The sequence below is a fragment of the Agrilus planipennis genome, unplaced genomic scaffold, assembly GCF_000699045.2.
Source record: "Agrilus planipennis isolate EAB-ADULT unplaced genomic scaffold, Apla_2.0 scaffold201, whole genome shotgun sequence".
Lineage (NCBI taxonomy): Eukaryota > Metazoa > Arthropoda > Insecta > Coleoptera > Buprestidae > Agrilus > Agrilus planipennis.
In genome coordinates this window covers 512122-534438 of record NW_020439103.1, presented here as the reverse complement: position 1 = coordinate 534438, position 22317 = coordinate 512122, and the positions used below count along the sequence as shown (strand labels likewise).

General features: G+C 34.3%; 3 protein-coding genes across 3 annotated transcripts in view; 1 reads left to right on the top strand and 2 right to left on the bottom strand.

Annotated features, from left to right (window-relative positions):
* Positions 1-12006, top strand: part of LOC108740618 (single-minded homolog 2) — a 38628-nt gene extending 26622 nt beyond the window's left edge. Inside the window, exons 6-10 of the mRNA XM_025977503.1 lie at positions 594-838; positions 1235-1382; positions 1438-2071; positions 6148-6209; positions 11133-12006. Coding sequence (XP_025833288.1) covers positions 594-838; positions 1235-1382; positions 1438-2071; positions 6148-6209; positions 11133-11775 — 1732 coding nt within the window. The 3' untranslated portion in view covers positions 11776-12006. The remainder of the gene's footprint in view (positions 1-593; positions 839-1234; positions 1383-1437; positions 2072-6147; positions 6210-11132) is intronic.
* Positions 12007-14525: 2519 nt separating this feature from the next.
* Positions 14526-15465, bottom strand: LOC108740611 (transmembrane protein 267). The gene is made up of 2 exons (XM_018474983.2): positions 14965-15465; positions 14526-14904 (listed from the first exon to the last, which is right to left on the bottom strand). The coding sequence occupies exons 1-2, from the start codon at positions 15244-15246 to the stop codon at positions 14578-14580; spliced, it is 609 nt and encodes a 202-aa protein (XP_018330485.1). The 5' UTR covers positions 15247-15465; the 3' UTR covers positions 14526-14577.
* Positions 15466-17666: 2201 nt separating this feature from the next.
* LOC108740610 (splicing factor, arginine/serine-rich 15) overlaps positions 17667-22317 on the bottom strand; it is an 11649-nt gene continuing 6998 nt past the window's right edge. Inside the window, exons 6-11 of the mRNA XM_025977504.1 lie at positions 22007-22163; positions 21506-21739; positions 21088-21376; positions 20795-21003; positions 18759-20730; positions 17667-18672 (exon numbers count right to left, since the gene is read on the bottom strand). Of these exons, the coding sequence (XP_025833289.1) occupies positions 17954-18672; positions 18759-20730; positions 20795-21003; positions 21088-21376; positions 21506-21739; positions 22007-22163 (3580 nt within the window). The 3' untranslated portion in view covers positions 17667-17953. The remainder of the gene's footprint in view (positions 18673-18758; positions 20731-20794; positions 21004-21087; positions 21377-21505; positions 21740-22006; positions 22164-22317) is intronic.

Below are 22317 nucleotides of genomic sequence, written 5' to 3'. Positions count from 1 at the left end.
AAATAAACGTACAGAATGTTCGTAATACAATTTAATAGAAATAAGAATAGATCGAGTAGATAATTAGTTGCAACGTTCTCCTTTGTTGTTTTAATTGATTTAATGTTGATATTCTTCGTATTAATAAGTCCTTCTTGGGAAGTCAACCAAACAACATAATATTATTGTTACAAATATTAGCAAAAATAAAACAAATCAAGTAGGTAATTAACTAGAACTCATGCTGTCTATTCAACGTTATCATCAAGAAAGACAATAACTTGAAGTGTTAAGTTTTTAAATCATATGATAACGTTTAGAATAAATTTTAGGTGATTTTTTCCAAGGCTTTTTTCTCGGTGGCTTTTTTCCTAGATCCTTGAAATTCATAGCAATTGCATTACATTCAATTTCCTTTTCTCTTCATTCGATTCGAGCTTGTTTCCTTTGGTTTTCCTTTCTTCATGTCATCATAAAAAAAGGAAGACGAATTTACTTTAATTCATTTTAGTTTTGGTCGCTCATCGTCATTCAGTTTTTGTTATAAATTGGGATATCGTTATAATCGCGCACCTGAGATAGTCGGCCGTGTCAATTTTATCCGATGTCGTTAGGAACTTCCCTTCAACTAGGGTTAATGATGGCAATAACGGCCTGAGTCGTGGCGAACGTCAGCCCCTGTTATCCGTGTTTGCACAGGCGCTTGTTTGTTCGCTGCCGTTTCCGTATCCGTTTCTACCCTCCCCCCTTCTCGTTCCATCCCTAACTCTCAACCAAATTAATGGAAAACTTGATAAATTCCTATCCATGTTCACGGCAGTTGCAACGAACAGGTTCGTCAACAAAAACCGGAGCATTTGTTGCGAAAGGTCATTTCACCATATGGCCGGGAATCCCCAATAATAACAACATCGTGTCAATAATGACTCTGGCCAGATTAACCGAAAATCTACAATGCTAATTAATTATTAGAAATTGTCCGAAACTTTAATTCTAATGATCCTTGGGTACAGAAATGGTTTTTCCAATACGAAAAAGCCGAAGTGAAGGTAGCAAATACCTTTAAAAGGTTTTGTTTATTGTGGAATGCTAATTTTTTCCTTTTATTTTAATATATTTCACGACAAAAGTTTGTGTTTTGTATTCGATGATCTAAACAAATCTCGATGAACCATGAATCATTATACTTTACGTGGTTGTAAAATCACAACTGTCTTACAATATTCTTTGCTGAAGCATTTCTCGTTCGTTACAGTACTTTGCAAAGGGCAAGTTACCACCAAATATTTCCGATTTTTGTGCAAAGGGGGAGGCTGGGTTTGGATGCAAAGTTACGCCACAATTGTACATAACACCCGCTCATCAAGGCCCCACTGCGTCGTATCCGTTAATTACGTACTAAGGTAAAAAAAAGCATATTTCTCAAAAAAACTTTATTAATATTCGTAACATTTTTAGTGATTTAGAAGCTAAAGACTGCATTCTGAACGTGGCCCAAGGAGTAGCATGCGAGAACCTTTCTTCCACTCCCACCCCTTTGGAAAAGCACTCTCCTTTACATACTCCCCCAAGATCCCTTTCCCAATCCAAGTACCACGTTCAGCGCCTTCAACCTGCTACCATAGCGACCCCAACATCTTCCATTCCAGATGACGAGTACGGATGTGACTCAAACGGAACTATGGTCTTCCCTCCCGAGTATCCCATCTACTTGCACAACTTTAACGACGACCCGTACTACTCCCACTCCCACCAGGAGTTCTTCTATCCTTATTCGGAGTCATCAGAATTAACGTCTCATTCCATAAACTCCAACCAAACCCAACATAGACCGTACAGTGCTTCATCGAGTTCTTGTGGTAGTACCGAAAGTGACCACCAGTTACATCTTCAGACACTGAGTAATCCATACGTATGTTCTGACACTATCCACGGTCAACACTTTATGAACTGTTTTAATAACAATCAGGCGCATGTGCAGTCCCAGGCGACTGTCTACGGCCACGAATTGAAACCTTTACACGCGCAGACGCAGGCTGGATACACCAGCGTCATAGTCGACACTCAACAGTACCATCTAGCGAACGAATATGTACACTAACAGTAACAATTTGTTCAACTGTTGGTCGATTGTAACGATGAACCTTCTCATGAGTTATTAATCTTGCACGAACAAATAAAAAGCAAAGAGAAACTGGTATTATAGGTACCTTAATTGTTTAAACAGTTTGTTCAATTGCTCGATTATAGCAGTCGATCTTCTTCTCAATTGTTTTTCTGGAACGAACGATTGAGAAGCAAAGATCAACGGGCATTATAATATGTACTTAATTAAAATATAATTATTTATTTTTGTACCATACGTATCTTTACAAATTTTGGGTGGACCATATAATATACGTAGTAGTATTATTGATATAATTATTTATTAGTGAATTTTGATTTTAAGCTTGCAGTGCAACATAAAGCAAAATTGAATTAATTTGCCGATGATGTAGTATCCTGTAAATCCCGAGTATAAGTGCCATAAGTGTAAAGTACATGCATTACAACGTTCAATATAATTATATTATATTATATTACATTATATTATAACAATACATACATATGTATATCTGACAATTTGTGAAATTGTACAGTTGAATAGAAGAAAATGTTTTCAGATGAAGTGGCGCTTTACCGAGAACTTCTTTAAATTTTAAACTTCGTACCTATATGTGCGTACAAGAGCCTCCATACAGAGCAAATGTAGATATGTAAAAAAGTATACATAACGTTCTAGTGTACATAAATATTATCCATGTAAATAGTTTGTTTGCGACAATAAATTTAAGACTGTGAAATTTATATCTATATGTAAATTACCATACATTACAATGTGCAAAATAATAATCCTATTAAAAAAAGTGTACACGTATGTATATCAGACCAAATGTCGAATAAATTTGTTATTTTTATTATTTTTTGCATTCTCTGTCAAATATTTAGGTATGCTAGAAAACCGCTTAAAGAGCGATCAATTATACTTCGTTTAGTTTCTGTAGCGATGTGACCTTCAGTTTGACTGGCGCAAAGTAGAAAAGAACAGCACTAGGCCAGAAAAGAAACGAGACAACTCTCTTAACCGGTTAGGAGCGTACAATCCGTACAGTACTGCACGGAAAAATTGACCATTTTATCCACTACAATTGCATTGCTCAAATATGCTGTTATTAGTACCATTTACTACTGAAAATATCAACGAGATGTTTATTTATATTTGAAGACATATTAAAGGCTTTAACGCTTGTTTTCGATTCGCACTATTCATGATTGAACAAAACTTTTGGCAGGTACTGTATGAAAAAGTATGTTTAATGAACAAGAGTCGAGAGTATAATGAGCTTTTTTTCCCTACTTACTATTTGGAAGGGGCACATCGCTTGAGAAAGTAAATGAAGTATAATATCCATACAGTTTAATCAACTTGAAGACATATCAAAGATAATTCTTTGTTTTGTTTTGATTGACGTCAAAAGTTTGATCGCAGAAATTCTCCGTAAAATTTATTAACTCAATTCACCCCTACAAAGTTTTAATTTTATGTAATGACGCCATACTAGATTTCAAACACAATCATAGCAACAACTTTTCATCCTTAATTTTTAAAAATTGCTAAAATACGTATTTGCTTAATTTTTGATCCAAGTTTCAAGTAAATTCAATCACATATAAAACTCATAAACCTCTTTTCATCCCCTTTCAGAGGTTATAATTGTGAAATAGGTGTTTGACTTTATGCCAATGAGCATAAATATAAAGTTTCATGTAAATCTGACCAGAAACAAAAATGTCAAAATTTGTAACATAAAGGTTTTCCATAAAAATACTATCCAAATTACCGGATTTTTCCGTGTATTTTCCAAAAATTTTCTTTCATACAAACCTTGTCCTGTCAATTACAAATACAACGAAAAATAAATCAGTCAAATCGGCTGAGCCGTGCTCAAGTCAATTCCCTAGAATTGACAGGTAGGAACAGTTTGAATTTGGTTTTTACGTTTTTCTGAGCAATTTTTCCAATTTTTCTCTTCATAAGTTGCTTCCTCAGACTTCAAGGAATATTTAGAAACAATAATCAAAATTGGTCCAGCCGTTCTCCAGCGTTGCGCATAACAACACATTTAGCGATTCATTTGTATTTATATGGATTTCAGCATTAGGCACTTTGCAAGTATATGGATAATAATTGCATAACCTTATACGCATACCAAGTGTGCGTTTATAAATCTTGAGAATGGTAACATTTTTATCAAGAGTCAATTGGCTTAGTTATTATCTCAACACAAAGAGCAAGATGTTTAGCTGGACTGAGACCGGGTAAATTTAACAAGAGAAGTCTCGTTAAAACGGGGATTCCCGTGGCGAAACGCGTGAACGCCACTAGCACATTGTGATCATTCGTCAGCGATCTGCCACGTGCTCGCACGTCAACTGAACTCAACTGGAAACCGAACGTCGTTTGTTTTTTAACAATAAGAGGCAAGTGCACGAAAGTATGGAAATAATTCTAAATAGAGCATGTAATTGGAGTCATGTTGAAGCTTTTGTTTGCAGCACTAAAAGCTGTTATTAAAGAAGCTGACGAGCGTCCTCCTGATGTTTAAAAGTCACGTGTTACCAACTAATGACGATGGGACTAATATCTTTTGTCTTTTCTTCTTCGAACGAAAACAGATTTTAAACAATTCAGAAAAGTTTCCCTGCAGCACAAGATATTTTAATGCATTTGAGATTTTAGTTGTTACAAAAATTAAAATTAAATGACATTTCATACGATACGAATTTACTACTTTAGAGAATTTCTTCCAAGAATGTAATAAATCGTGAATCCACACAAGTTTGCGTTTATTGTATTAGATAAGCATCAAGCAAGGACTTTACAATGCATTCGTATATATATATATTACTTTCTAAGGAGTCAAGAAGAATTTTTATACTTTAATTCTAATTTTCAATTCGACTGCATTTTTTTTTAATATTTTTTTTATTAGATAATAAATTTGAACAGAATATTCCAGCTCCAACGGTGGAATGAATGTTAGAGAATGATAATAAAAAAGTAGTTGGAAAAATAAATAAAACGCAACCACTTCAATCTTTTATTTTAAGTTTGTTCCCAAAGTATTGAAGTCGGTTTTTCAACGTTAAGTTTAAATTTTATTAACATCTATTCAAATATATCAATGCTGCAATATATGACGGCCTTTAGATTCGAATCAGAACATGCAATTTGTTAAAATCAAAACATTTTTTAACAAATTTTGGTGGATGCGCTGGACATACAGTTTCCGTTATAGTTCGCATACAGTATATATATACTTATTCAACAATTAGTGTAACAAACAATATATTTATGTAAGAAGGGATGTCCATTACTACATTTTTTAAAATTTTTAATTAATTTACAAGAAATAAACTAATTTTGTTGGTAGAACCTCAATTTGAGTTATGTGGACCAAACTAAATAGGACACTAAAACTAAAACCAAAAATAATTGTATGTATTTGTTTTTAAATTCACTTATTTGTAGTTTTGGGTTTCTGTGCTTTATTTAAATGTTACATTCGTAAAATGGTGGTTTTTATTTTTTTTTATGATATTCGACTGTGACGACTAAATCAAAAGCTTCCTTGTAACGATCTTAGCAGATCAATGATTTTTCTAATATCTATATGAATAAACAATACCAAACACTTTCTCAGTGAAATTTCCCAACTGCTCATTATACAGTTTTGGAGATCCAAATCATACGTCACAATTAAATAGGTGTGAGTATTCAGCTATTTGGATATCCAGACATTTGAAATTTTGAATATTATTATTTAAATATTTGGTCATTTGAATATGCGAATATTTCAAACATTTATTTTAATTACTACCGACAAGTACACCCTGTACATTATAAATAAACAAAACGAAATCGATTTCCTCATGAAACTGCCATCGTTCTCATGAACAAAAGTCCTCTTGTTTTCAGGAGAATGAATATAAATCCCCTTTTAAGGTTTCGCGCGAAATTTTAGACAAGTCCTCTTAAATAGTACACTTTCCGCTTTGGCGAGAGCCCTTCAACGTTAAAAAAAAGCGCTTTGGCAAACTGGAATGTAATTGGTATAAAATCTTTAGACAAACATATCAGATGAGTCGGGCGTACAAGTGTGCCGTTACCGTGGAAACGACGCAAAAGGGTGAGCCACCCGCCGGTGGGAATCACTGCACGCGGAAAACCGTTCTTTTCAATGTCAAACGGCCCCAAAACAAACCGATGTAATAACAGGGATCACGATATGCAAATCTATCCAATACTCATTGTCTAGTGTACCTAGCACACGTATACCTATACGGACGAACATTTACGTTATTCAAATATTAACATGTGGCGATTTCCATTCGATGATGGAAAATGTTTCATTCGTGAAAATTGTTCAATCAGTAGCAGCCCACAAATCCGAAAAAAAAATTTCTTGGCTTATAATTAGGCATACCCTAAAGCGATTTCCATTCGATGGTGGAAAATATTCCATTCGTGAAAATTGCTCAATTAGTACCCGAGTCTCGGTCTCTCATCGAGTCTCTCTGGTGTCGCAGAGAGACTGTCGAAGAAACTGTTTAAGTCGCTCATAGAGAGGTCCTCATTTTGTATCCAGTCTCTAAACCAGAGACTCGAATCTCTGAACGAGAGACTCGAATCTCTGAACGAGAGACTCGAATCTCTCAATAAGTGGTGTCTCGATAGACATGGTTAAAATTTTCTAAGTTCAACATATTTCAGAGATCCCAGTCTTTCTACGAGAGACTCGAGTCTCTCAATTTTTCAGTTTTATTCATTCAGTCTCTTTGTGAATTAACAATTTTATCGTTCGAGTCTCTCATACAGAGACTGTGAGAGATCCATAAAAACATCTAGGCAATAACTGAGAGACTGTGAAAGACTATGAGAGACGCTCTTAGAGACGCTGAAAGACTGAGTGACTGGAGAGAGACTGAAAATTTTTGTCTAGGGTAGCAGCCCACAAACCCGACTAAAAATTTTCTTGGTTTTACGATAATAGGTGCGAGATTTATTTTTCATAAGGACCTCATTAGAAATTTTAATTTTGATTTTCACTAAAATTTGGTTTTTTTAGGTCCTGATTAAATCCGAAGCCTATAGGCAAACCTAAATAATTTTCTAATCTGGCTAATTAAGGTCCTGATTTGGTCTGGATTATATCCCTGAATCAGGCACTCTTAGTTGATTACCAACAGGGAAGTGTGTTATTTCTTTTCTATTACTTTCGCTGATAACAACTATCACCGAACTAAGAAAACTATATCTACAAAAATTTCGCACAAGGGGCGAAACATCGGTAAATAGTTTTCGTAATAAACTGGTTCTACAACCCTTATTATTCCTTCTTTTACTAACTATTAGAGGGGAAGAACTGGTCAACATCAAAAATACAAAATAACTTATGAATCAATTAAAAATGCTGACCTTACAATGAATTAAATTTCTTTTCTGTTTGATCTTTGACAATTTATTCTGTCGAAAGCAATTTTCTACAATTTCTTATTACAATTAGTAAAACACAACCATTATTATAACTTCCTAATGCTTCGTACTCGGTTTATTTCAACAGGGTAGATTGGAGTAATTTCTAATAGGTACATTTAAATATATATGCATTTCCAATTTTTCTTCTTTCAGTAAAATTATCATCGCATAAAAAGATGTAATACCTAATCATTTGTGAACTACCTGCATCTTATTCGTATAATAATTAAAGAAAATCATTAAAGGACGCGTTATTGTAACTGCATCTAAATAATTCACTGACTGTGTTATTAATTACATCGACTTCAATAATCATTAGCGTACTTAATTAAACAAAATACATATCAAAAAACTTACTGTTATTGTCCGAGAAGAAAATATCTCTTCAATCCCTTATACATATCCTATTGGCACAAATTCACTTGCACTTTTCTTCACTTCTGTTCTAATTAAAAGTATTAAAAAGATGTTATCCGCATAATTCACTCACAATAAAGAAATGTCCGTGTTATTACTAAAAATTCTCGTAAACAACTAAATTCCCAATAGATACACATTTAAAAACAAGATGTGATCTGTTTAATGACCTTGTCTTCACCTTCTTTCATTTTAAAGCAGTTTACGTAAAGAAAATTTTTTCATATTATTTCCAAAAACGTCTGTGTACGTTAAGGAAAATATATTCACATTATTAGAAATTAATGGAAACAGAATTATAAGAACCTCAAAAACATTAAAGATAGTAAGAAGAAAAATAAATAGTGAGCACCTGTTAGAAATTAATAAAAGAAAAATACGTTAGGAATTACAATTAAAATAAAAAGTAAAGGATTTTTGTTCTAGCTAATTGTTTGCATTGTTTTGTAGCAACATTGAATTATTATTTTGTTACTTTTTACTAATGTTTTAAGGAACAGCGTTAATTTCTTAATTAAGAAAACCTGTAGCAGAACTATACTACTTCCTAATAATAATTTGCAACAACAAAGAATGCATATTTTATTAACAATATTGATAATAGTATAACAAATTACAATTATGTATAAAAATATCTTTGTAAATTTCTTTGGCCAACTTTGGAACATTGGAAATCCGGGATAAAATATCATATATACAGGGTGTCCTACGTATCATCCTATTAAATATCTAGTTAATTACATACATACATAGACAACTAAAAACTTATCAACAAAATACATGACTGTCTACGTCAAGCGTGATGCATGATAGTAAAGTGTTCAAAAATTAAAGCATTACGAACATCAAAAAAAAAACCGAAAAAACTACGGTTATTATCTAATATTGCATATTTTGTATTACTTATAAGTTACAAGTATTAAGTAAATAAAAAGTCTGCTATGGCTTTTTAATAAAATTTCGCAACGAGACAGTATCAGTAATGGTACGTACGATATAAATTGGGTAATTAACAAAACAAACACGGAAAAATAACATTCTCAGTACGCCATATTTGGCCTGTCTTTCACTGCCCCACCTCCATAATAAACTACATCTTGTTTACCAGGTTTACTGAAAGAGTCAATATTATCTCTGAAATAAAAAAAAAACAAAATAGTCCCCAGGGTAGAAAAATTAGTCATTACAGTAGTTTTTGCAGGAGATATCTATTACTTTCTAATTCTTCTAAAGTTTAAATTACTTAATTTTTTAAAACTAAAGAAGGAATTACAGTTGCAAAATTACAATTTTTATTTGAAAATCGTTATTTTGAAGAATTTATATGAACAGAAATATCTATAATTGTACAGTAAAAATTAAGACAGAAACGGTATAGATCTTTTACAAAAATATTGGAATTCTCACTATTATCTTTCTATTTGCTCGATAAAATCTAATCAGTGGAATTATTTGATAAAAACTTCAGAGAAAAATAAAAATTGATAAATTCGACATTTATCGATAGATAATTATAGGCAGGGATTTACATTTTTACGTTATTGGGATATTAAAAAAATATGAGTATGACACAGTGCAATAATTTCTTTGGGTCTTACACTTAAATGTAAGTTTTTACGGCTTGTGTCTTGAAGAATTCTGATTTATTATTGACTGTGGTCTTTTTTTGGATTTTAACTGAAAAAAAAACAAGCAACAACCCGAAAGCAAATAATTTTGTGTTGATTGTATAATTTAATAAAAAAGAACCTTATTTCCAGATTGCTTGTTTTTCTGTTCAGTTCTATACTTTTGGGGAAGAACTATCTATTAACCAACATTTAGGATTTTAAGTTTTAGGAAGAACACTCTGGTCTGAAGACCAAGACCAATAGAGACCAAGCATTGATTTGCAACGATCACGACTCTTAAGCCCGAAAAATTCTCCTATCATTCTTAAGCGAGTAAATTGTTTCAGAATATTTTTCATTATTTTTTAACATTCGTTCTTTTTATACAAAATATTTAATCAGGTACATACCCTGCATAAAATCCGTTAGATTTGGCACCAGGTCCTTGTTCCCTGGAAATCCTGTTGTTCAGTTCCCCGATTACTGACGGAGACATTCTTCTTTCCATCATAGATCTGCTGGTCAGTGGGTTCCTGGAAAACTTTTGAGAAGGAAGTGAATCATAATCTGTATTTCCGGTAGACATAACGTATCGTTTGGATAATTCTTCACCAGGTACTGGATTCATCCGAGGGATGCTCGGATATTTCCTAGAGGAACAAAAAACAAAACAAAGTAATATGGATAATTTCAATGTATTTAAGAACGAATAAACGAAGCTCATTACTTGAAAGCAGTTTATTAAGAACTCGACAGTATTGTTTGAATTAATTGTAAGTAGACCATTCTCAACTATAAATCGACTTGGTCGAAACATTATCGACAAGTTCTTTAATAATCTGTTTTAAAGTCATTTTAATAGTTTTTTAAAAGTACAATAAACACGTCTCATACAGTTTCAATTATGATTTGATTTTATTAATTATTTATTGTAACAGAATCAGTGACTGCTCGCTGACAAAAACAATTCAGTACCTAATCATGCAGTATAGAAAGCAAATAATTTTCAAACGCCATCTGTTAACAACTGACTATACATGCATCCTTTCTCCTAGGCTCTCCGAAACCTCTCAAACCTACAGCGAAATATCAAAGGGTTGAAGAGTAAAAGAGAAAGATTCTTCTTAAATGTACATTGTATTGAAACTCGACCTCCCCCCCTCGGACCATAAACATCAAGCATCACTGATTCTTTGAGGTATGCAAAGTGTATTTACTTTAAATAACTTTTATAAGGGTCGTCATCGTCCTGTTTCTTCAGAAGCCTCGAAAGGGAATTGACCCATACGTAAATGCCTACCAATGCTCCAATTATAAGTGCTATTAATACACCAAATACACCTATTGTTATATAAACCACTACACCTATGTCGACCTGCGAACAAAACACAATGTATAAGGGGTAATTCCACAAAAATATAAAATTCAGCAGTGATTCCGTTCAATAAGCACTTATTTAATGTTTTAAAGTAAATCATTATTTAGTTAAATNGTAAAAAAAAGCATATTTCTCAAAAAAACTTTATTAATATTCGTAACATTTTTAGTGATTTAGAAGCTAAAGACTGCATTCTGAACGTGGCCCAAGGAGTAGCATGCGAGAACCTTTCTTCCACTCCCACCCCTTTGGAAAAGCACTCTCCTTTACATACTCCCCCAAGATCCCTTTCCCAATCCAAGTACCACGTTCAGCGCCTTCAACCTGCTACCATAGCGACCCCAACATCTTCCATTCCAGATGACGAGTACGGATGTGACTCAAACGGAACTATGGTCTTCCCTCCCGAGTATCCCATCTACTTGCACAACTTTAACGACGACCCGTACTACTCCCACTCCCACCAGGAGTTCTTCTATCCTTATTCGGAGTCATCAGAATTAACGTCTCATTCCATAAACTCCAACCAAACCCAACATAGACCGTACAGTGCTTCATCGAGTTCTTGTGGTAGTACCGAAAGTGACCACCAGTTACATCTTCAGACACTGAGTAATCCATACGTATGTTCTGACACTATCCACGGTCAACACTTTATGAACTGTTTTAATAACAATCAGGCGCATGTGCAGTCCCAGGCGACTGTCTACGGCCACGAATTGAAACCTTTACACGCGCAGACGCAGGCTGGATACACCAGCGTCATAGTCGACACTCAACAGTACCATCTAGCGAACGAATATGTACACTAACAGTAACAATTTGTTCAACTGTTGGTCGATTGTAACGATGAACCTTCTCATGAGTTATTAATCTTGCACGAACAAATAAAAAGCAAAGAGAAACTGGTATTATAGGTACCTTAATTGTTTAAACAGTTTGTTCAATTGCTCGATTATAGCAGTCGATCTTCTTCTCAATTGTTTTTCTGGAACGAACGATTGAGAAGCAAAGATCAACGGGCATTATAATATGTACTTAATTAAAATATAATATCTATAAGGTATTGGAGGTGTTGAACCAGAATGAATAAAATGGGATAAAAATGCATACAATTACCGTACAGGAAGGTAACAAAAAAAATTAGTTAAGCGTGTATGAATTTCGTACTTACCATTGTTTTAAACACGTATGGATATAATCCTTCTTAACTCAACAAAGATTTTGCACTACAGTCCCTGTTACTAAAACGAATTGTTTTCCCTTTATCTTATCTCCTATATCTATTAGTAAGCATACTTAATTTAGAGGATTAATACACGCATTTCCATCTTCAATAATTACTTATTATTCATGTGTATTCAAAAACTATAATTTAAACCAACAAATGGTCACATGTATGTGCCACTAATAACAATAAATAATAATTTCAATACCCATGCGCATAATTGCAGATTAAAAAATTCCGAAAACAAATTAAACTCTTTCGCCAATGTACCTATTAAAATCTATAACTTCGATTTAGCGCCTATTGAAATAAGAACCTTTAATACGCAGTCAATATATGAACACTGAAATTTTGCGATTTCAGATACTTTTAAAGTAACTGGCAACAAGTTTTATACGAAGTTATCTTTTTTACTGACAAGATAAAGTAATGTACAGACTGTGAAATTTAGATAGGTAAGTACATAGTATAATCACCAAAAAACTTATCGGCCTTTATTACAGCTTTATGATTTGTCTCTATTTATATATACATAGATATAGCTGGAAATCCTGTTGTTCAGTTCCCCGATTACTGACGGAGACATTCTTCTTTCCATCATAGATCTGCTGGTCAGTGGGTTCCTGGAAAACTTTTGAGAAGGAAGTGAATCATAATCTGTATTTCCGGTAGACATAACGTATCGTTTGGATAATTCTTCACCAGGTACTGGATTCATCCGAGGGATGCTCGGATATTTCCTAGAGGAACAAAAAACAAAACAAAGTAATATGGATAATTTCAATGTATTTAAGAACGAATAAACGAAGCTCATTACTTGAAAGCAGTTTATTAAGAACTCGACAGTATTGTTTGAATTAATTGTAAGTAGACCATTCTCAACTATAAATCGACTTGGTCGAAACATTATCGACAAGTTCTTTAATAATCTGTTTTAAAGTCATTTTAATAGTTTTTTAAAAGTACAATAAACACGTCTCATACAGTTTCAATTATGATTTGATTTTATTAATTATTTATTGTAACAGAATCAGTGACTGCTCGCTGACAAAAACAATTCAGTACCTAATCATGCAGTATAGAAAGCAAATAATTTTCAAACGCCATCTGTTAACAACTGACTATACATGCATCCTTTCTCCTAGGCTCTCCGAAACCTCTCAAACCTACAGCGAAATATCAAAGGGTTGAAGAGTAAAAGAGAAAGATTCTTCTTAAATGTACATTGTATTGAAACTCGACCTCCCCCCCTCGGACCATAAACATCAAGCATCACTGATTCTTTGAGGTATGCAAAGTGTATTTACTTTAAATAACTTTTATAAGGGTCGTCATCGTCCTGTTTCTTCAGAAGCCTCGAAAGGGAATTGACCCATACGTAAATGCCTACCAATGCTCCAATTATAAGTGCTATTAATACACCAAATACACCTATTGTTATATAAACCACTACACCTATGTCGACCTGCGAACAAAACACAATGTATAAGGGGTAATTCCACAAAAATATAAAATTCAGCAGTGATTCCGTTCAATAAGCACTTATTTAATGTTTTAAAGTAAATCATTATTTAGTTAAATCTTAGGAAACATTAAACCAAAAAATCGAAACAACTAATAGACGAAAAATTAGAAGTGGTCGATTTTAGGTATCTAGGAAGTTAGATAAGCCAGGACGGAAGGAGTAGTAGGGATATAAAGCAGAGGATAGCGCAGGGTCGTGTCGCCTTTAATAAAAAGAGGTGTTATAGGCGAATGATGAGGATAACGTGGATAGAAAAGGTNTATCGTATTGTTTATAGTATAAAGCAATCAATCAAAATATTTAAAATATTAAACATTATCAAGGTGCCAGAAACTAAATTAGAAACAACTTCTATAGCAACTTACTGGAAAATTAAGAGATCATAAAATCGATAATAATCGAACAGTTTTTATATAGGTAATTATCGATCTAATTGAAAAATAAAAACAAAATAAAGTAATAATAAAAGTATGAGGCCTTCAAATATTTTAAAAAATGTGTACTTACTGTATAAACTGAATTTGCAGGTGGTTAATACCATGACGGAAAGTACCAAATCTTTGTTTTCACTCTCAATAAGTTGATGAGCGTTATTTGAGTATAATTTATTGTATATATTTTAACAAAAATGATTCCTATTTCTCAACGCACTGGAAAACCGTTGACACCATGAAATTCTCCATACTTTTTTACATAATTATAAATTGTTAAAGTTTAGCAAATACCTTCCATCTTTTAATAATTTTAAGTGCGCTTTTTAGGTCTTTCACTGGGTTAATTAAATTAGTCTGTACAATTAAACAGATTAATGAAATAAATTCTTTTATTGAATCAACAGCGTCAGTATAATAACAAATAATATTAAACAGTGATGTGTTCTCTTCTTGTATACATTTCTAATTGTAAGTAGAAGTTCAAAAAGTGAGATATACAAAATGGAATAGCAATAGTAATTAAAATATAATATCTATAAGGTATTGGAGGTGTTGAACCATAAGGATAAAACCAATACCCTCGTCTTGTAGCATCCCTTGTGTGGTGACTACCAAATGCGGTCAACATTATTAAGGAGCATACCATAATACATTTCGATTGAGTCAAAAATGCTAATACAGTTAAGGTTACAATTAAAACCAATGGCACAGTCGAACAATGAAGAATTGGTCTACTATACAAATTTGTTGCATCCTGAAAACTCAATTATTTTAAATTTGCTGCGAAGGTTTATAGAAATGTATTCTTCAATACCTTTAACCTCAAAGATCTAGCAGCAACAAAATGATCAATATCAATTATAGAAGCAAAAAAGGTACATGAAAATATTTCTAAAAGAGTTCTGTGAGTGTACCGTTTGCAATTAAAACATACAATAAACCAAGATAAGCCTCCGATAACAGCATGAGTAACATTATCTGAAATTGCTTGGTAGCCCTTGGAGTTTAAATGAATTACCATATAATCACCTGCAACTGCTGTTAAACTTAACAGAATCATTAGAAATAGATTTTCCGCTATGTAAGGATAACCCATTGTAATAAAGAAACATTTTTATTACAAAATTTATAGGTTATAAAGCTTTATTTACAAATGTCGTCGTCCATTACTTATTAGTGTCTACGATAAGATGTAATCATTTAGCCAGATCATCTTTTTAAAAAAATTTTACCCCTACATGAGGATTCATTTTTGATTTTCGTTCACATACGATACTAATGTAAAATTTAAGATAAGATTGCGAAGAGATGTACCCCATAAGTGTTTTAAATATATATTTTAAAGAATTCTGCAGAAGGCAAACCACGCAATTATAGTGATTTTGTTTTCATTTTTTTTAAAAGTTAATGTACTAGCTGAGTATCAAAAAATAATTTGTAGTTTATAAACACATTTATAATGTATCCATAAAAAGTATTTTTATAACACGATAATTTATTTTTAAATTAATCTGTGCATTTACATTGAAAATATTTGATAAAAGATTTGCGTAACTAACACACAACCTGCAGTTACACAATTTTTTAAATAATGTTAGGAAACTATCATAATAAAGCAAAAGGGAAAATTATAATTATATAATCGCTATAATAAACGCACGTTAGAAAATTGTATCAATTTCTGCAATTTTTACTCACGAAAAGGGATATTTAAAAAAATTACAATAAAACATTAATTTAATTTCTAACATGCACTGCATCCAAATATTTTTTAGGCTTTTTTGTTTATTTATAACACCTAAACACCCTAAGCATGCATTAAATAAATTACATACTTTTTGATGATTCTTTTGTTATTATTTAACAAATATTGTAAAACTTTAACTTTTATCTCTTTAAATTTGTTGCTTGAGTTACTTTCTTTTTTTACAAAGATGCACAATCAATTCGGTTTTATTTACATTTAAAATAGTACTAACGCAAACACTGAAAGTAAATAAACAATTTATCTACTGGTAATGTTTCAAGATGGAAACTTCCGACAAAAAGATTTAAATAAGATATGAAAAAAAAGTATTCAAAGTAGTAATTATGTAGATACAAAGAAGTTCATGGAGATTTATGTTAAAAAATGAAGATATCTACTGTTCTGTAATCTCTAATAATGAAAAGCTGTAATTTCGTTATGTAGAAAGAAATTACAGCTATACCAAAAGATTTACAAATTTACCCCATAGTTATGAAGACACAAAATAATCCTCCACCATTTTAATTAATAATTACGAGTCCGCCATATACTTCTATTAACATTTATTGTATAATTGCAATTAACGAAATTGAAAAAGGTAAGTGTAATATTTACAACCAAAACTACTTAATAAAAAAGGACTATTTAAATAATTTTTTTTATCATTAAATATATAATGAAAAATTTTAATTAGGTATTAATTAGATAAGTAAAAATAAAAAGTCTAATGCTTTCACAGTCGTAGTTATCGAAAGAGGACTCGATATTCGGGCTTGATGGTCATGGTGCAGGATTAATTCTCCTTCTTCGGCGAATTCACTGACGTTTCGCTCACTCGTATTGTTTCATTCTCAGAGTATGTAGTGAGCGTAAAATTTCAACTCCAGAGAAAGATTTTGTACCCTCGCTATATTCTCTGAGGATGCGAAACGTTGTATGAAGGAAGAAGGAAAACAAATCCTGGACTAAGGCCATCAAGCATGAATATTATGCCCTTTTCAAGTAGAAATTCGCTATAAAAAACAAATTACTAATGGTACACGAATATAAAAAACTGAACACTTCGCATACTGTTTAGTTAATTTTAAATAATCTTCGAAATAAAGTAAGCATATCGATATTTTATCAAATAAAAATGTCATATGTATTGTTAAAACAATTTGTCGGATAGTTTCCATAATAATCATGTCAAATCAAATTTGCTGCAAACATGTATAGAGAATAAAATTGGACCATACCTGGTATCGGTCCCTCAATTTGAGGGCCGACACAAGCTCCTCCTGTGAAGCCGTCAGTTGTGAACACAACGGACCTACCTTTTGCAGACCCTTCCAATAAATGTCCTTTGTTACGAAATAATTACAAAACTCACGATAGCATTAATTATAATCAATACTGTTATACTTTTCAACGCAACTAATAATTATAATTGTATATTTTGTCATACTGAAGTGAATTTACCTTGTGCATAATTTTACACAACTAATGAATACATTTTCATGGTAAATATTGCATTATCAATTAAAAATTGTGGGAATCAGTTTTCATTAATACGAAATTTATCAATAAAAGTAAAGAAGTAAAGGCTATTATTGTCATTGGAGATCGTTTAATAATCAAAATTCAGAAATATAAAAACTCTGTACCACCGTGTACGTTTAAGACCAACGTATTTAAGCAGTTTGCTACTTCAATTTTAACCAATTAATCTATTTCAAGAATTACACTTTCATAGAATCGTTAGATAATAGAAAAAAAGAAAGATTTCGTTCGTGTATAAATAAAATATCCTCGGTTTATTTACTCAATTTTAGCTTAAAAATAAAGCTAGACACAAGACAGCATGGTCCCCTGTGTTCACTACACCTACTATCACAGCCTAAAAGTATTTTCTCTATTCAGTCCACTCATCCAACATATTTGCAACACTTTCGTCGTTTAATTAATATTAAATGTATGTACTTTTACTATCTTAGTTTCCATAAAGTCCTAGTAACTAATAAATCATAAAATTGTTTTGTAAAAATGAAATAATTTGTTTTGCTCACTTTTATTATTAAGCTTCCGCTTCCGCTTCCTTGGTTACTGCATCTTCTACAACCTCTTGATTTTGATCTTGATCTACTTTATCATCTATCGTTTCAGGTATTTCGTCTCTAAGAGGCGTTGCACACCCTCCCGCGGTCTCTTCAGCTACTTGTTCTTTTTCTTGGTTCACAACATCGTCTTCGTATCCACCAGCTATTTCGACTTCTTTTTCTTGGGGAACAATCTCTTCGTCTCCTATACTGTTCTGTTCTTGATCATTTACTTTTTCTCCTTCTTCTTCTTGAGAGGCGTTAGTCCACCTGCTGCTCTTTTCTCGGAATACCCTTCTATGCCACTCACCGTCACCATCTCCTTCAAAGTCCCTATGAAAACGACCACCATTCCTATCGTCTCGTCTATTTCTTGGCCATTCTTCAGGACCGCCTTCGAAATCACCTCCACCATCCTCGGGAGGTTCAAAGTCTGGTCCGCGAAAACGTCTACGGTCGTCTCGTCTGCCTCGACGCGAATCGAATCCCCGACCGTGCAATCGACCCCTGAAGAATTCAGGGGGACCATCGAAACGTGGTGGACCCTCGAATCTAGGCGGACCATCGAAACGTGGAGGGCCGTCAAAGCGGGGGCCATCAAAACGAGGACCGTCAAAACGCGGTGGACCATCGAAACGCGGTGGTCCATCAAAACGCGGATTAAAATTAGGTCGCATACCACCTTCCATCCATGGACCTAAAATTTAAAAAAAAAAAAAGATAAAATAATTTCTTTATTTATGAATGTACCACCTTAAACTAAAAATATTCACACTAACTAACCTGGTGGGCGGGGTCCTCTCATTCCACCTCTTGGATTGAACATTCTCGGTCCAGGTGGTCGCATACGGGGTCCAAATCCTTCTGGTCCAGGTCCACGCAACATTGGCCTCGGAGGCCTCCAAAACTCCGCTCCAGGTGGCCCTAATGGGCCCGGCGGACCCATGGGTCCAGGAGGTCCTATACGACCAGGGGGTCCTAAAAGTCCTGGAGGTCCTGCCTGTCTTGGTCTCATTTGTGTTTCAAATTCATCGTCGCCTATTTCCTCTTGGAACCCGGGGCCATCTCTCCTACGGAACATTCCTGCCCTTTTCATGGGCATATCATTTTCTATATTGTCCAGGTTGTCAAAGCCATGTTCGTTATCGAAACTGGGACCAGGTTGTTCGAATTCTTCATGAGGCGTATTCCACCTTCTACGAACACCACCTCGTGGGTGGAATTCTTCTACCGGACCGAAATTGTCGTTATGTGAAGGACCCCGATAATCATCTTCGAAATGCTTGTTTGATGGTTCGAAACGTCCGTCATTATTTGGAGGTCCGTATTTTTCATCTGGAGGTTGAAAACTATCGTTATTATCTGCTACGAAACCATCCAAAGCCTGGCGATTTGTAAAATCATTGGCATTTGGTTCAAAAAGATCGTTTTTGGGACCATGTGATTCGAAGCTATCGTTATGAAGAGCCGATCGTGGATCAAACGGCGGTACGAAATCTTCTAGTAGATTATCTTCCACATCTTTAGGAGGTGGTTTCAGATCTACTGAACGATCATCGAACAGTGGTGGCGGTGGTTCAAACAACGGACGGGGCTTTTCATCGTCCTTTTCTGGGGGATATGCACTTGAATTCGCCATTTCCATTAGACGGTCGTTTAAGCTTTTTTCACTATTGCTCTTTTTGTCGTTATTTCGCTCAGACGACAATCTTCGTTGATCACGATCCCGATCACGATCACTCCATCTACTGTTTCCTCCGCGATCTTTCCGATCCCTGCGGTCGTTCCTGTCTCCTCTACTACGGTTCCTGTCGCGACTGCGTGATCTATCTCTTCGGTCCCGGCGTCCGTAATCACGACCACCTCTTTCTCGATCATCACGTCCTTCACTACGCGAATCGTTATTTCTTCTATGACCTTCTTCATCGCGATATTTAACACCACCCGTTACCGCATGTAATCTGCTAAGAGCGGTGCTGAAAGTATCCTTTTGTTGAACGTGGGCCAATAATTGATCGCTAAGCATTGTACTCGCTGATCCCCTGCGTTCATTCCCTCTTGTGTGCTGATCTGCATCTTCCATTTCTACATCCATGTTATGATCGTCATGAGAAGCTGTCATTGCTGGTGACGGAATACCAAAGGCGGGCCCTCCTGGTATCCCCAGTAAAGATTCAGAAGACATAGGTGGTTGTACTTTGTCCAGTGGTAATTGTGACAAAACGCTCTGACCGAAAGGTGATCCACCCAAGCCTAAAAGTTGATTTGGAATCATAGGCGGAGGCATGCTGGGAGGTGGAACCCCAATGGGGACATTTGGAATCATACCCGACAAATTCATGCCGAGTAGCCTGTTATTAAGTTGAAACGGGGGCACGAGAGATAGAGGCATGGCTGGAGGAGGCTGAATAAGACTACCTGCAGCATTAGGTGGCATTGGGGGTGGTTGTGTAGTATCCACAGTTGAATTTGCTGCAGCTCCTGGTATCGTTACAAAACTGACGTTACCATCTGCGCTAACTGATATATTAGGTAAAAGAACTTGAGGAGCTTGTGGTTTTTGTTGTTGTTGTGCAAGGCGAGCCTTCATCCAGTCTGGAACGGTTTCTTCGTCGATCATTCCACCGTCTTCGAGCAAATCAAGATCGATATCGGGCTTAATTTTTGACCACGGTACATAGGAAACTCCCTGCTCTACTTCCCAATAATCTTTCAAATCTTTACCTTTCACACCTTTGCCTGGCGCCCATGCTACCTAATCATTGAAAAAATTAGAATTATATATTATTATAGACTAAATAAAAAAAAGTTTTGCTTACAGTTATTGCTTTTCCCTGTAACTTATGGTTTTTCAATTTAGACAGACATTTGGCTGCATCCTGGCGTCGATGCATTACAATAAAAGCACATCCTCTTGGAGGAATCAGATCAATGCTAACAATTTCACCAATTTTTCCGAAAGTGTCAGATAACTCCTCCTGATGTACCAACTTTGAAAGATGACCAACCCACAAGGTTGTACTGCAAACTAAATAAAAAAATTAGGTGGTCCCGTTGACTATTGAATGAATCATTTATAATCAAAATATTGAAACTTGAGAACGATACTTACCACTAAGATGATCCTTCTTAATAGGCGGAAGTCCTCGTTTCTTTCTCTCTTTGTCTTTTTCCGTTTCCTTTTCGCGATCTTTTTCTCTGTCTCTTGATCGAGATCGATGTCGCCTAGTTTTTGAACGGGATCTAGATCTAGATGATTTACTGCGAGATCTTCTTCTCCGATGAGAATCTCTAGTCCTTCCCCTGTCGCGGGATCGTTCCCTCGAACGACTTCTTCTACGTCGATGTCTATCATCCCTCGGAGACAAACTTCTTGAACGACTCCGGTCCAGATTAATTACCTTTGATAGAAAAATATCATTAAACAAATGTGTTTTAATATTAGAAGGAATATATCGTTCATAATCTCTACAATATATAACTTCCATGTATTATTTTGTATACTCAAAATTCTAATGGTAAACAGTTACCTCAACGTCACCGCTGTCCTCGTTTACGTCTTTGTAAGTACCACCTCCTACACCGATCATGTTATTGTCCTGCGGCTGCTGCATATCGTAAGGTAGAGGTGGCTTGTAATTCGGAGGTGGGATACTGACATCTTGGCCGCCACTTGGTGGGAAATAATAACCAGGAGGAATAGCCGGTGAGTTATTAATCGACGGGGGCGGTTTTAGTTCACATTCAGCCGCAAAAGGTAGATTCTTAAAAGATAACAAACAATTAATATGCCCTCATAACCGAATCAGATAATTATAATAAAAATAACATATACTTAGTTACCGTTTTTCACAATTAAAAAAATATATTAAGATATACATATAATATTACGTATTTAAGTAAGTAAAGAAGAACCTTTTACAAAAGCAATACCAGTAAAATTAAGAAAATATCAGGTTTGGAGATAGCAATAAAATAATAATGGAAGCAGTCTATGGGTTCGTAAGAGATTTAAGTGTAAGCCTACTTACTGGTACAGTTTGAGCGAGGTGTTTATCAAATTCTTCTTCTTGCTGCTTCATTTCCTGTAACTTACGCAATTTTTCCATATCCATTTCCTGCTGTTGTTGGGTCATAGTTTGTTGAAGGGTTTGTAACTGACGTAGAACTTCTGGGTTCGAAAGCAAGCTGCAAACATAAGTTTTTTAATTATTTAATAAATCATTTAAATTTTATCCAATAAGTTAAAATGGCATGCTCATCTAAGGACTATAGTGTAAACTATACAGAAAATAATGAAATGATTAATATATTTTATTTTATCTTACCTTCCAACAGTTTC